The sequence below is a fragment of the Fusarium oxysporum genome, chromosome VIII (assembly GCF_013085055.1).
Source record: "Fusarium oxysporum Fo47 chromosome VIII, complete sequence".
Lineage (NCBI taxonomy): Eukaryota > Fungi > Ascomycota > Sordariomycetes > Hypocreales > Nectriaceae > Fusarium > Fusarium oxysporum.
The window spans coordinates 2,865,749-2,880,925 of record NC_072847.1 but is presented as its reverse complement, the minus strand read 5'-3'; the positions used below and the strand labels follow the sequence as shown (position 1 = coordinate 2,880,925).

The following is a 15,177-nucleotide window of genomic DNA, read 5'->3' as shown; positions in this document are numbered from 1 at the left end:
TTCCTGTTGCTGTGGTGCAAATCTATCGAGTTTGATACCAACATCATAACCACGACTTACACCATCGTCGATATCGAGTTCCGTTACTTCAGCTTCATCATCAACCTGCACTCTTCTCTTGGATATTCAGATACGACTGCTTGTTAAAGAAGGGATAGAAAAGGACTGCACAGTACAGGAAGAGTCGGATCATTTCTTGGTTCGAGTGGTTGTATAAATCCACCGGCCTAACCGTTCATCCCCCGATGATCTAAACGGCGACATCGATTGTCAGCGGCAATCGCACGCAATGTTTAGCGACCAGCCCATGCGAGCCAGTCTCCAGGTGGCTCCTCTTACCATCGCCAAATCACGAACTGAATCATCTGGAGATGCTTCATCGACCTCAGAAAACGACAACACTCTCTACTCACAATCACAAATGACACCCCCCGCTACACCAAATGGCTCGCAGGAGGATCTCTCACCTTCACCTCAGTACATCCCTCCCCAAGTCTTCCACAACTTCCTGCGAGCCTTCTACCCTTTCAACCCCAGTTATGTCATGTCCGACTCGAGTGTGACATTACCTCTTAACGAGGGTGATGTGATTCTCGTGCACTCTATTCACACCAATGGATGGGCTGATGGTACATTACTTGTCTCGGGTGCCCGAGGATGGTTACCGACCAACTACTGCGAGGCTTACGAGCCTGATGACATGTGCAACTTGTTAAAGGCTCTCTTGAACTTTTGGGATCTGCTTCGAAGCACATCAGTCAATGACAAGGAGATCTTTGGCAACCAGGAGTTCATGAAGGGCATTATTGCGGGTGTTCGATTCCTATTGGTGAGTTATTCTCTGTTAACTCTAATAATTAACTTCTAACGGTACAAAGGAACGAACAAACTGTCTCAACCGAGAATCTACCTTTATTCAAAGGAACGATGCTCTGCGCAAGTGCCGCAAGTCTCTTCTCTCTGAACTATCATCCCTAGTCAAGACAGCCAAGCGATTGCAAGAGACACAACGTCTCGAAATCGCTCCCGTTGAAGATGTGAATGATATCATCGACGAGATGATTCTCAAAGCCTTTAGAATTGTAACAAAGGGAGTTCGCTTTATGGATGTGCTCGAGGATGACCGAAGGGCACGTGCGCCTTCAGCTGTTACTGTTATGGATACAGTGCTCGAAGAATCATACGTGCCGCCAACACCACCCGCTGATCAGTCTTCCTTTGATGAACAAAGCCAACGCAGCACAAGCATAAATGACACAGATTCCCAAGCTGCTGCCAGTGTCGCTGCCTCTGAATCGAGCGAGACAACTCAAACATCAACGTCCATCTTCAACAAGCGATTATCGTCACTTAGTGGTCGTACTGGCCCGAGCTCTCACAGGTTGTCTCAGGGAAGCCTTTCGCAAGCCCAAGCTCAAGCTCACCGCCTGTCCGCCACTATTTCGCACCGAGTGTCTCTTGCTGGCCCATCTTCAGTGTCGAGAGCCCATCATCTAGTTACTGAGCGCCTGAACCGCAGCCACGATACGTTCCTGTCTCATCTGGGATCTTTCATTGGTCGCCTGCATCTTCAATCACAGTCGCGCCCCGAGCTCGCATCAGCGATCCGTCAGTCTGCACTTTCAGGTGGAGAATTGCTTGCAGTAATCGACGGCGTCTATGACCACATCAACTCCAGCTCTGAGGCTCTTGCCCGAGCTCGATCCACCATGTTCGCCCGAATCCAAGATCTAGTCTTTTCTGCCCGCGATACCCTTGTCAGCGCTGCCTCTGAAGATGCCGATTTAATTATGCCCCATGACAACACAATGCTCCTCGCATCCGCTACGGGCTGCGTTAGGGCCGCTGGAGATTGCGTTGCCAAGGCAAAATCCGCTATCGAGCGCATTGGCGATTTTGAATTCGAGCTCGAGACTAGCAGCCTTGGAATTGATCTCAGCATTCTAGATATCGATACCGAGGAGCGAGCTAGGACCCCATCTGTTTCAGAACACAATGACGCTGTCAGCGTTGCCGGTTCCAACCGAACCTCCAACTCATCTAACGGACATGCTCGTCGCCTCACTGTTGTCGCAATTGATAAGCCTCTTCCTGAGGTTCCCCAGGTGACCACACCTACTGATGAACAGACCGTTCATCCTTCACCCACCTCTTCTCGACGGTCGTCAGTTGCCGATGACAACGTCTCCAGCGTTGCATCCTCCATCTCCTCCCTACGACCTTCTCTCCCTCCCCTTCCCAAGCTTTCTACCACTCTCCTTGCCAACGAGGAATACAGTCCTGTCGATAACAATGACAACGACTTCAACTCCTCTTCTCGGTTCGACAGTATGGTTGCTTCCAGCGCTGGTAGCAGTGCCACCTACCTCAGCCGTGACTCTGAGGTCAGCATTGTTTCGCAATCTTCCACTCGAGCTACCACTCCTGAGCAGAACCTTGCCCCTCAGAAGCAGCCTTCGCTGTCGAATTTGAGCAATGGTGGAAGCTCGGAGGATGTCGATGTCGAGTCAAGACTTATGGAGAAGACCTTTGCCCACGAGCTCATGTTCAACAAGGAGGGCCAGGTTACTGGCGGCTCTCTCCCCGCTCTTGTCGAGCGTCTCACAACCCACGAATCTACTCCTGATGCCATGTTTGTTTCTACCTTCTATCTCACCTTCCGCCTCTTCTGCACACCGGTCCGACTGGCTGAAGCGCTTATTGAGCGATATGACTATGTCAATGACTCTCCTCATGTGGCTGGACCTGTCCGTTTGAGAGTATACAATGCTTTCAAGGGCTGGCTCGAGTCCCACTGGAGGGATGAGACCGATCGCGATGCTCTTGACTTGATCATCCCCTTTGCTGAACACAAGCTGGCGTCCTCTCTGCCTTCTGCTGGTCGACGTCTGTTTGAGCTTGCTCAGCGTGTCTCAGGCGAGGGTTCTCTGGTGCCCCGACTTGTCTCCTCAATGGGCAAGACCAATACCTCCATTGCTCAATACGTGCCAGCTGACACTCCTTTGCCCATTCCTGCCATCACCAAGGGCCAGCTCAACCTTCTCTCTGCTTTCAAGATGGGCGCCGCTCAGCCAAGCATTCTTGACTTTGACCCTCTCGAGTTGGCTCGCCAGTTGACCATCAAGCAAATGAACATCTTCTCTTCCATCCTTCCTGAGGAGCTTCTTGCTTCTCAGTGGATGAAGAATGGTGGCGTCGCCGCTCCCAATGTCAAGGCTATGTCCTCTCTGTCAACTGATCTTTCCAACCTCGTCGCTGAGACTATCCTCCAGCAGCAAGAGGTCAAGAAGCGTGCTCAGGTTATCAAGCAATGGATCAAGATTGCTCACCAGTGTCTTGAGCTCCACAACTACGACGGTCTTATGGCTATCATCTGCAGTCTCAACAGCAGCACTATCAGTCGCCTCCGAAAGACTTGGGATGCCATCTCCACGAAGCGCAAGGACATGCTCCAGAACCTCCAGGATCTGGTCGAGCCCTCTCAGAACAACAAGGTCTTGCGAACAAGACTCCACGACCACGTTCCTCCTTGCCTGCCTTTCCTTGGCATGTACTTGACCGACTTGACATTTGTCGACATTGGCAACCCTGCCACCAAGCAAATGTGTCTCGGCCCTGAGTCTGAGGAGGATGGCAACGGTGGCATCACTGTTGTCAACTTTGACAAGCATACTCGCACTGCCAAGATCATTGGAGAGCTTCAGCGATTCCAAATCCCGTACAGACTTACTGAGGTGCCTGATATGCAGGACTGGATGTCCTCTCAGATCAGCCATCTCCGTGATAGTGAGGAGGGCAATGTCCAAGTCACCTACTACCGCAAGAGTCTCCTCCTCGAGCCTCGCGAGACTGCTAGCCGACCTCCAGTTGACTCCTCCGCTGCCTCCATCGTTGGCGTTGGAGGTGGTCGCCCCGACCTCTTCAGCTGGATCTCCCGCGACCGAGGCACCTCAACACCAACTCCTACCCAGATATAAGATTCTGCTTATCGCATCAGATCCTTACTGGACTGAACAGCAATTTACCTTCACCATTATCACACGCACATATTACCTCCCACCAGTAACTACTTCATCTTTGATACCCCCCATTTTTGTTTGAACTACTTTCAGCAGATGGGAAACATCGTCATGTTCCTTATGACCTCTATATCCATCAGCACAACGGCGTTATTTACATTTGGGTCTGATAATTTATGTTTTACGGTTTTCAACTCGGTTCCCATGGGTGGAACTTGTTCAAGGATCTTATCACGAAGCGCGAGCGCTGGGTCCTTTGGTGTTCGACACTCACTTTAGAGATCGTCGGCCTCCCTCCAAATTTCAGGGTACAGCTCATCCCGCATTCTTACATTCTACTTTCTCACATCCATTCTCTTCCTGGTTTTTGCATCCCTGTATTATCTCTTCAGGCGAAGATGGGGCAGGGCGGTGGAAAAAAGGAAAAATAACCTCTGGGCACGGGTGCATTCGAAAACGGCTTGCAAACGATCATGGGTGCCTGGGTTGTTTTATTTTTTCTATCCTTGGGTTTCTCTTTAATGTATTCTCAAACGCCGCTGGCGCGAAAACGAGTGTATCTGATTCTCACTGTATGAAAAAGAGACGGCAAGCTTGTCGTTTTATGTTTGTTATTCATCATCGAACTTCTGGGAAAGGAGTCTGGTGAATCAAGGACTGGACAGGCAGGACAGGTGATGGAAAAGAAAGACAAAATGGATGTATTCTGCAATAGAATAGGAAGAACAAAAAGAAGAATTAGGATCTATCGTCCTTGAAACTTGTTTCCTCTGCAACTGTGATAAAACGTGTCTACTAACTTGAGGTGAGTATCATAAGTCTACTATATGGCCGTCACTTGGTGAGCATAATGGTAGAGCCGCAATCATATGCAGGAACGAAAGTTGAAGACAAAGCCATTGATGGCACATGTATACCTCTAGATATAAACGTAAATCTTCATTAACTTGCCTCATGCAAATACATCGTCAAGCAATAACCCAATCCATGGGTATCGTGACCCATCCAACTCCCCAATGCATACATGCTGAACGCCGATATATCATTAAAATATTAAGTATTCTTATAAATAGTAGTCCCTTTTATCTCTCTCCCTTATCTACGCCTCTGTGAGGGCGATCTTCTTATCTGTAGGTGCGACAATGACATCCTCGATCTTCTCGTCGCTGAACTTGAGATCCTCTTCAACAGAGACAGAGTCTTGGATCTTCATGAAGATAACGGGGGCGGCGATGACGAGCGAAGCACCGAGGCAGGCCCATGTGGCGGCAAAGATAGTGTCGAATGGCTTGCCGAGGCCGTCGAGACGCCAGAAGATGGCAGCACCGGCGGATTGGATACCCTTGTAGAAGCCTGTTTTGATGAATTAGTGCTCCGGTATGGACACATGTGAGAAGGATGATTGGGGCTTACCAGCAAAGTTGGCTGTCTTGCGGCCAGAGTTGGAGAGAGCACCCATGTACCAGTAGATGCAAGTCTGCCAAGCAGCGTCGAAGAAGCCGTAGAAGAAGTAGAGGAACATGGGAGCAAGGAACTTGTGAGCACCATCATCCCAGTCAATCTTGTCATCCTCGTTAGCAGGGTTCATGGCGATCTCACGAGGTCGCTGGTCCTTCTGCCAGGCATAGCCACCACCCCAGATAGCAAAGGTCAGAACAAAGAGGACGACCAGGGAGATCTTTGCACGAACACTGCGACGGACGCTAGAGACGTCAAGAGCGTATCCAACAATAAGGGCGCCAAAGATCTGAGCAAGCCAGTAGAGTAAGTTGTTGAGAGCGCGAGTGCGAACGTTGAACTGAGCGAGGTTCATGTTGACGTTTTGGTAAGTGTAGAAGATGTTTGAGGAGAAGAACATGGGGAATAGGAGGACGACCCAGGGGGCGCGGGAGAGTGTTTCCCACAGACCCTTGATCTCAGTGCTCCATGAGGGGTTCTTCATGACGATGACCTTAGTGTTGTCCTCACGGACGATCTTGTCGGCGTCGCAGATCATGAGGGCGAGGACGGCACCGATGGCCATGAGAGCGATGAAAGCGGCGTATGTGCCATCGGAGACGGGGCCAGCTTTCTTGTTGATGTTTTGAGCAAGGGGGATCTTTCATTTGTTAGTGGAGATCTAAAGGATAGATAGAAGTAACTCACAAGAGAACCGATGACAGCACCCATGTTGAAGATGACCCAAAACCAAGAGATGTATCGTCCCTTGCTCTGCTCAGGAGGATAAGACATCATGATAGATCCCTGAGCAGCCCACAAGAGTCCAGCGCAAAGACCCAAGAGAGCACCAGCAAAGACGACAAAGGGCATGTTCTGGGTATGCGAATAGCACAAGAACGAAGCAGCATAGACACAATATCCCAAACCTCCAATGGACAAAGTCAGACGAAGTCCAAGTCTGTTTGCGAAAGTACCAGCGAAGAAACCAATGACGGCAAAAGTGCTGTAGAGAGCCGTGTTGGCGTGGTCCTGGGCTTCATTGGAGACTTGGCCGCCACCTCCGAGACCAGTCAGGGCGTTGAACATGCCGGGACATAAGAAGCAGACGATGGAGACCATGAGGAGTTGGACTTTGGGCGAGGCGTACCAGAGGTCAACGCCGGCGATGCGGACGGTCTTGTACATCCATCCTTTGGGGCGGAAGCCTGGTGTATCCGAGTCTGCGGATTCTGAAGCCGCTTGGGCGATGGGGTTTTCCTTTTCGTGAGTGGACATTGTGTGTGTTTTGATGTTGATATTCGAGATTGAGATGAGGGTCAATGCCCTGTATAAGACAATTGATATTCTTCACTAGACAATTGAAGACAAGAAGATGAATGAATGAGATCCAAGAAACCCAGATAAATCCCGGATGCAGCAGAATTAAAGTAGTCGCGAGGAAAGATGGAGAGATCCAGGCACGCGACGTACTCTATCGTGAGGGTCCCCCAAAAAATAAACTAGACCCGACCCCTGCCCGTCCTTGATAGTTACAATTGGGGAACTGTATCACGAGAAGGCGAAGAGAGGGAAAAAAAGAAGGAGGATGGATTGCCAGGGGTCTCGTCAAGTGGTGAGAGTGGATGAGATGGGATGGCTGATGGATGGAAGATGGGGAATCGTGAGGGTGGTGCGGGTTAGTTACAGGGGGGTTAATGGGGAGATGCAACAATGGATGGAGGGTGTCGATCCGCTTACAGTGGGTGGCGTATTTTCCATTATTATCGACGTGACGGCCGAGGCCGACGATGACAGTTATTGCAGACATGCAATGCTTTGTGAAGACACCGTCAGGTATTACATATAACAATTGAGAGATTGATACCAAGGAGTTGAGGCTCTGCAAAAAGGCCAATTCCGTTACCCTCAATGCAGAGTTAGTTAACTGCTTTCAACCGCCAAGTCCTCAAACTCGTAGCATCTCAACACCACAGAAACTACATTCAGAAATGTCACCTCAAACTCACTCCCAAGCCGTCCACGGTATTCCCCAGATTCACAAGATCAAAGCCATCGTCTCCATGGGGTAACATTTCTCAAACATGAGAGGCTATCCAACTCGAGTGGCGTACCCTAACGGTAACGTTCGTGGATGTCACAGATGCTCCCCATTGGTAACGTTCTACCAAACTTTAGCTTTGTGAGAACAGTTGTGGATTCGACTGCCAGGCTGAGAGGAGGGTGGCTGATTTGGTCTACGGAGGTCATAGATTGCATTATCTCTGCAAGTTGAACTTGATGATATGTTTCTTGGCGATAGTAACATTTACATTTCACTGTAGATTTCATGGTTGCTTTTCTGATGCCGTTTCAAGACAAGCCGTTGGGCATTTTTAGTTGTCCCCAAACCCCAGATCAATTTAGTTACCTTAGGGTCTTCCAGGGGAAAGGCCCGACTGTGAAGCTCCGTGATTGGTCAGACAGCACCGAATCTCCAGACTTCACAGCCCGTAACCAGTTGAACGGTACACCAATAACCAACCGTTTTCTCTGTCTTCAAGTCACAACACCCAAGATATACATAGATATACCAATACGAAGATGCAGCTCTCATTACGAAAATTGCCATCTTGCCATCTTGTTTTTAGAACATATCACCGACCCCGGTAATGCCTTGTTCTTCTCGTAACATCCGATACTCATCACGATAACCCAAAGTCTCAGCTATCTCCCCCAAGCTCTGACCATGAGGTGAGAGGTCCAATTAATTTATATCCGCATGTAACGTTTCGCCCAAACTGCGGATACCACGATATCTCATGTCGAACGGTTCCACGGCCTGCCTGATTTGACACTCGTGGATTTAACTACGTTTCACTTCAGCCGCATTTGTTGGGGTTGTTGTGTTCCTTCTGAGCAGGTAGACCGAGATAAAGCGATCCACTGATTGATTACCTGGTTACAGTGAGTTGGGCTGGAGATATCAGAATGGAGTCTTGGCCTTGCTGCATCGTGATAGCGATAGTAACTGATATGCATGTTACGTTGTTGAGATAAACAACTGCCATTGATCTGGTTGCAACTCTGTTTAGCGAGCGTGCATATAACAATCGCTTCTGATGCATGGGTCATGATTGACGATCCGTGTCCTCGGTACCCATGACTTGTTGCAATCAATTGGTGTCTAAAGTGCTTTGGCGTAGTTACATTGTATAGGTTTGTGCATAAATGTCCTCGTCCCCCGTTTTGCGCTCTTATATAAAAGCGAGAAGCTATTGGATAGGATTGTTTTGACATGCAAGGTACTACTTTGACAACGTCAGCTAAATAAAGTGTGCATGATGATTTACAGCAATGCTGGTGCACAGCCTGTCATGTTGGCAGTTGATGACATGCTAGCTTATGAATCTGGTGTAAGCAAGACCTCCAATAGAACGCCGGTTGACCAAACGACAATTTACATCCATTGTCAATGAATCCAATTGGAAGCCTGCCCTAAAAGGATATTTATATAAGTGGCTGTCAGAATTACAAACCCTGATGGCCTTCTTCGGCTCATCTTGAAAACATTTGAGCTTCACGTAATACTGCATATGCGCTCTCTGGACAACACTTTCCAAATCGAACAAACTGACATTACACAGGTCAATTGTTAAAGAAATACAAAGACCATGATGATATCTTTCCGATGCCATTATTTGTCATGATTGCCATGGCCCTCCTTTGTTGAATCTGGCCATTAACATCACGTGAGCCTGACAAATTCTTGCACTCTGATTCGCTCGGACAAGATCGGGGAGCCATTCTGACGTACCAGCGGTCTCCGGCAACAAACGCCTTTTAGCACCGAGGAGCCGGGCTTTGAAATCATAAGCCTCCACTATCCATCCACTAAACCTTTGCCTCTCTTGATACCAATCCTCAACCTCAACATCACCACCACATGCGCCCACAATGTTTGCCTCAAGATCGATAACGAGAATCGCCCTGCGACGAGGATGCACTCTGAGGCAGTTCTCGACGTCGAGACCTCTCGCTGTGTCCTACCACTCATATACTCTTCCAACACATACCTCGACGCCTCCCAGAAACGACGACGTTCCTGAAACTTCAATAACACAACCTGATCCTCTTCCTAAGGTCCACGAGACACGACCTCCTCCTCAACAACCTCAGCACCCTCAACCACCTAAGCAACAAGAACCCGCGCCCACGCAAAATGCTGCTCCCGCCGCATCGGCATCAGCTCCGAAGCTCAGCGAAACAGAAGCTCAGAAGCCAAAGGCAGCCAGGCCACGACCTAAGCTACGACCGCGCAAGGCCGCTATGAAGTTGACGCCCTCTGCGGTGGAGCAATTGCGAGAATTGCTGGATCAGCCGGAACCTAAGCTCATCAAGGTCGGAGTACGGAACCGAGGATGCAGTGGCTTGGCGTACAATCTTGAATATGTTGATAAGCCGGGTGCTTTTGACGAGACGGTCGAGCAGGATGGCGTCAAGGTCTTGATTGATAGCAAGGCGCTGTTTAGCATCATTGGGAGTGAGATGGATTATGTTGAGGACAAGCTTAACCAGCGGTTTGTGTTCAAGAACCCGAACATCAGTAAGTTGCCACGACAGTCACAGATTGTCATAATATTTAACAGACCTTTCAGAGGAGGAATGCGGCTGCGGAGAGTCTTTCATGGTCTAGAATGGAAGCCAGCGTTTCGTCATCGCACCGGTATATACGAAACAAAGCATCACTCACGAGACGACATCATTCATGCTTGAACGACAGGGATATGTAAGAATCATCCCGTCGTCTCAGCACAAGAGACACGAGAGTCCGGAAATGATCAAAGTTCAGCGAGAAACAGCATGCATAGAAGCATTTGCGAGTCGCATCTTGTAAAAACCAAAAACAGGAGCCGTCGAGAGGAGGCATAGTAACCCCGTAACTAGGATCGGCATAATCATTGGCGTTGGGTTAGATTGGAGACATCACCTCCCTCTGTTTGAGAAAACTTATTTACATACATACATATACCAGCGTGCCGCTTTTTGGTACAGAAATGAAGACACATGGAGTAATGAGATGGCCACAGCTAAGGGGATTAAGTATATTGGATTGATGATATTCATGTGTATAACGGCACTGGCTACATATAAAATACATTGCTTGTTCTCTCTCTATCCTCTGTACAACGTTCTCATGTGAAGCTCTCAGGCAAGATTATGTATTACGCGATGCCTGGAGATGTGTGACAGCTGACTCACGAAGCCTCAACGTATCAACATCTTCACAAAAGCCTGGGGTATTAGATCAGATATACTGAGGCTGGGCCCAGCTGTTCTTGAATGTGAACTGATTCAAACGGTGCGTTCTAACAAGGCTGCAGAGTCGGGATAGTATTGGGAAGACCAGTCGGCAGATTTGAGCTTGGTGTATAGTCCCGCTTTGCTTCCCTTACTTACATAAAGCACATCTGCGGATCAGGTCAAGATGGCCGGGGTGGTCTAAGGCGCTGCACTCAAGACGTTGTTTTATCCAGTTAACTGGGTTCTTGCAGTATCGAAAGATTCTTGGGTCCGAATCCCAATCTTGACAATTTGTTTTTGTTTCTTCGTGACCATGATTGCTTTTTACTCTACATTTACAGATGCTACTGTGTAGGTAGCCTCGCTCGTGTATTTATGGATGTCTCTCATTCTAGGTCGCCTGCAGAGCTTATGTTATGTTATGTATGAGACGGAACCTGATACCCTCCGTGTCTGCATCGATAAAGGAATGAATAATTTACATTTCATTGATGTTCATTATCATATGCTCTCTTATTGATTTCATATATGTCAGCAATTCGTGCACAACACATCAGGCTGGCTGCCTGTTGATGCGCGTCACATGACTTCGCGATATGTGTTGCTCTAGATGTTGGCGTCGACCACGCCCTTTGACGTGACGCATCTTTAATGACCATGATTTAAATCGTGACTCTTCCGTTTACTCTTTGACTTCCTATCGACATTGCAAGCCATCACATAGCTAATACCTGCAACTTAGAACTTGCCCTTACATATAGTTCAACGCACTTCACTTTGTTGTACCACCTCTGCTGAGAGGAGAGAGCTATGGCAGCCATCACCAAAAGCAAGCGACCCCTTGAAGAGCCCCAAGAAGAACGCAAAGTCAAAGTCACAAAGACCAAGAAACAAGCATCACCTACATCACCGACCTCACCTGCTGACTTCACCACAATCATGGCTTCTCAATTAGCTCTCATCGAAGCATCCACTCGCACACCGTTTGAGAAGAGTGTGTGGACACTTCTCTGCCAGATTCCACGGGGGAGCTTCTCAACATACGGTATCATGGCCGCCCATTTAAAGTCGTCACCAAGAGCTGTAGGCAATGCGCTGCGACGAAATCCATTTGCACCAGAAGTACCATGTCACCGCGTTGTAGCTACTGGAGGTGCGCTGGGTGGGTTCAAGGGGAAGTGGCCAAAAGATGGTGAGGGAATCACTCTTGATGAGAAGAGGAAGCTTTTGAGAGGCGAAGGGGTGAGATGGGATGATAAGGGGAAGGTTATAGGAACACCCTTTGGTGGATTTACATGAATTACCTTAGTCTCTATGAGATATTAACTTTATTTTGTGTACAACAATGAACATCATGAAGTTGAGTACCTCATTCAACATCCTATCACTGGACGTCTTTCTCCATGTGGGGGAAATACGGTCAACAACATGCCTATTGTAGCCGAAACCCGGAGACGTTTTAGCATCCAACGACAACGTTTTTTATTCGTGCTTCACCTTGGACTCACCCGAGACGGATTTGCATGACCGGTTTTCACAGCTCGGTAGTCTTGTGCCGCGCTGGAACAGGTTTGGCGGTTAGTAAAAAAGTGGATTTGCCAGAGCCCTGAAGACGGTAGATGCTGGATCTTGGTCACCGAGATCCAATGTAAATGTGACGAGTCCGCGGGAACAGGTGTTGGTTGTCATGTTATGTCGTGTCATTTGCTCGGAGAAGCGATATATTTTGTAGCATCGCCGAGGACGTTGAGGTCAACTCTGTACAAAGTCAATTACATAGAGGCACTTGTAGAGAGGAAACGGGTACCAAAGGCATTATAAAACATGAAATGCACCACAATTCAACACAATTATATCATTATCAAATCGGTGAATGTCTTTTTCCGTATACTTGTCTGGTTCTGTCTCCAAGTTAGCCCGACAAATCCCGTGCCCAAAATAGTGGATCAAACCACAGAGCACAAGCCTAGGTTAGTGGTCTGTCTGAGGCTCCTGATTGATTGAGCGCCGTAGCTTCGTGGATTTGGTTTTCCTCGTCATCCGAAAACCTCTTTTTCTACTGTTACCTCCTTGTGACGATCTAAACCGCTCTCCCTCTCTCCCTCTCTTTATCCCCTCAAGTCCCTCCCTTTCTCAATCATATCCCCAATCTCCTCTCTTCCTTTATCCGTCATAATGTTCAAGCTCGGCCGTAGTCGTGCTGTGGCTTCGGCCCTCAACGCCTCAAAGGTATGTCCCAGTTATTATTGCCTGCTAAACAAAAGCTTGGTGATGCGCTTGACATACAAACTGTCGCTAACTTTGTTGCTTGATAGCTCCAGTTTGCTGCCCCTGCCGCTCGATTCCCTGGCGTTCAACAACGACGAGCTCTGAGCATTCACGAGTACCTCTCTGCCGACCTCCTCCGACAGGTAAGGTTTTATCTACTCAAAGTCCCCCCCTTGACGATCGTCGATACTACGAACTACAAACTACGGGACTCACCCTTAAAAAACCACGGCTGCTAACCACCAACAGTACGGCATTGGTGTCCCCAAGGGTTCCGTCGCAAAGTCCGCCAAGGAGGCCAAGGAGATCGCTGAGAAGATTGGCAACGATGATATGGTTATCAAGGCCCAGGTCCTTGCCGGTGGCCGAGGAAAGGGTACGTTCGACAACGGCCTGAAGGGCGGTGTCCGTGTCATCTACTCTCCCCACGAGGCTGAGATGTTCGCCGAGCAGATGATCGGCCATAACCTCATCACCAAGCAGACGGGCGCTGGCGGCCGTCTCTGCAACGCTGTCTACATTTGCGAGCGCAAGTTTGCTCGTCGTGAGTTCTACCTCGCCATCCTCATGGACCGTCAGAACCAGTGCCCCGTCATCGTCTCCTCTTCCCAGGGCGGTATGGACATTGAGACCGTCGCCAAGGAGACCCCCGATGCCATCAACACCAACTACATCGACATCAACGTCGGTGTCACCGACGAGGTTGCCCGCGAGATTGCCACTAAGCTCGGCTTCAGCGAGCAGTGCATCGAGGAGGCCAAGGACACCATCCAGAAGCTCTACAAGATCTTCACCGAGAAGGACTCTACCCAGATTGAGATCAACCCCCTCTCCGAGACCTCCGACCACAAGGTTCTCTGCATGGACGCCAAGTTCGGTTTCGACGACAACGCTGAGTTCCGACAGAAGGATGTCTTTGAGTGGCGCGACACCACCCAGGAGGACCCCGATGAGGTCCGCGCCGCTGAGTCCAACCTCAACTTCATCAAGCTTGACGGTGATATCGGCTGCCTTGTCAACGGTGCCGGTCTTGCCATGGCTACCATGGATATCATCAAGCTGAACGGAGGCCAGCCCGCTAACTTCCTCGACGTTGGTGGTGGTGCCACTCCTGCTGCTATCCGAGAGGCTTTCGAGCTCATCACCAGCGATGCTAAGGTCACCGCTATCTTTGTCAACATCTTCGGTGGTATCGTCCGATGTGACGCTATCGCCACTGGTCTCATCAAGACCGTTGAGAGCATGAACCTCAGAATCCCCATCATTGCCCGTCTCCAGGGTACCAACGTTGAGCAGGCTCACCAGCTCATCAACGACTCCGGCCTCAAGATCTTCTCCATCGATGACCTACAAACCGCCGCCGAGAAGGCTGTCCAGCTGTCCAAGGTCGTCAAGATGGGTAAGTTGCCTCGACCCTTATAGTGTCTGTTCTGATTGCTAACACTTGAATAGCCCGTGACATCGATGTCGGTGTCGAGTTCACCCTCGGTATCTAAACAGCTCCACTTGAAAATGCTGTTAGACGAGCAGTGGTGAAGGATATGATATAATAACAAGATGTGAGACTTGAGCTCCAGGAGGCTGCGGTTCCAACCAAAACCGAGAGTAGATGAAACAAACACTCATGAAAAAGAGTGGGAGACATGGGTGGATATTCCTGTTTTTTTAATTTAGCATGCATCGGTCGGTCTTTGGAGCTCGCTGCTCGTAAAGACACATGGTTTCGATGCTCTCGAATGTGTCCGATTGGTTCGATAGAAGGACGGATGATTCAAAGGATGGACGGGCGATATGGTCTCCAACAAGATGATTTTTCGCGTATCCACGCCCTGCAACTGTTGTATTCCTGATGCTGTGATTTGTGATCTGGTGTGGTGTGTGAGATGAAAGGTGACGATTCGTCATGTCTCGTGAGATGACAGCCAAAAAAATGAGGCTCTCGAGATTTATTGTCGTGTTACCTTGGACCCCAGGCTTAACAGAAGGAGTATTCCATACAGCCAACCTTGACTTATATCGAGTCCATGTGATACAGTGATGGGTTCTAGAGTGATGAGAGCAGCTGAGATGTCTAAAGAGTCATTCTCAACAAAGACGAGTCTTTACTGAGTGAATAAGATCAAGTCACAGATGGGCTGTTACACTAAATATGTATAAGAAGACAATTCGA

General features: G+C 49.0%; 5 protein-coding genes and 1 non-coding gene across 6 annotated transcripts; 5 read left to right on the top strand and 1 right to left on the bottom strand.

Annotated features, from left to right (window-relative positions):
- Window positions 1-289: 289 nt before the first annotated feature.
- On the top strand, window positions 290-4,086 carry FOBCDRAFT_297542 (ras guanine nucleotide exchange factor domain-containing protein; the record flags this gene model as incomplete). Its single annotated transcript, XM_031187846.3, has 2 exons — window positions 290-829; window positions 879-4,086. 2 exons carry the CDS (start codon window positions 290-292, stop codon window positions 3,975-3,977), a joined length of 3,639 nt encoding a protein of 1,212 aa, XP_031035111.2. The 3' UTR covers window positions 3,978-4,086.
- An 832-nt stretch (window positions 4,087-4,918) lies between these two features.
- Window positions 4,919-7,097, bottom strand: FOBCDRAFT_263545 (major facilitator superfamily domain-containing protein). Its single transcript, XM_031187850.3, has 3 exons — window positions 6,165-7,097; window positions 5,433-6,117; window positions 4,919-5,372 (listed from the first exon to the last, which is right to left on the bottom strand). Exons 1-3 carry the CDS (start codon window positions 6,732-6,734, stop codon window positions 5,119-5,121), a joined length of 1,509 nt encoding a protein of 502 aa, XP_031035115.2. The 5' UTR covers window positions 6,735-7,097; the 3' UTR covers window positions 4,919-5,118.
- A 2,035-nt stretch (window positions 7,098-9,132) lies between these two features.
- FOBCDRAFT_230167 (Fe-binding Fe/S cluster assembly protein ISA1) lies at window positions 9,133-10,615 on the top strand. The gene is made up of 2 exons (XM_031187852.3): window positions 9,133-10,041; window positions 10,094-10,615. Exons 1-2 carry the CDS (start codon window positions 9,393-9,395, stop codon window positions 10,129-10,131), a joined length of 687 nt encoding a protein of 228 aa, XP_031035117.2. The 5' UTR covers window positions 9,133-9,392; the 3' UTR covers window positions 10,132-10,615.
- A 302-nt stretch (window positions 10,616-10,917) lies between these two features.
- Window positions 10,918-11,028, top strand: FOBCDRAFT_t174. The gene has a single exon. It is a non-coding gene; the product is annotated as a tRNA-Leu (tRNA).
- A 357-nt stretch (window positions 11,029-11,385) lies between these two features.
- On the top strand, window positions 11,386-12,119 carry FOBCDRAFT_230166 (6-O-methylguanine DNA methyltransferase). Its single transcript, XM_031187853.3, has one exon. It carries the CDS (start codon window positions 11,550-11,552, stop codon window positions 12,036-12,038), a length of 489 nt encoding a protein of 162 aa, XP_031035118.1. The 5' UTR covers window positions 11,386-11,549; the 3' UTR covers window positions 12,039-12,119.
- A 470-nt stretch (window positions 12,120-12,589) lies between these two features.
- FOBCDRAFT_50062 (ATP-grasp domain-containing protein) lies at window positions 12,590-14,588 on the top strand. Its single transcript, XM_031187854.3, has 4 exons — window positions 12,590-12,968; window positions 13,055-13,150; window positions 13,257-14,406; window positions 14,460-14,588. Exons 1-4 carry the CDS (start codon window positions 12,915-12,917, stop codon window positions 14,501-14,503), a joined length of 1,344 nt encoding a protein of 447 aa, XP_031035119.1. The 5' UTR covers window positions 12,590-12,914; the 3' UTR covers window positions 14,504-14,588.
- Window positions 14,589-15,177: the final 589 nt, after the last annotated feature.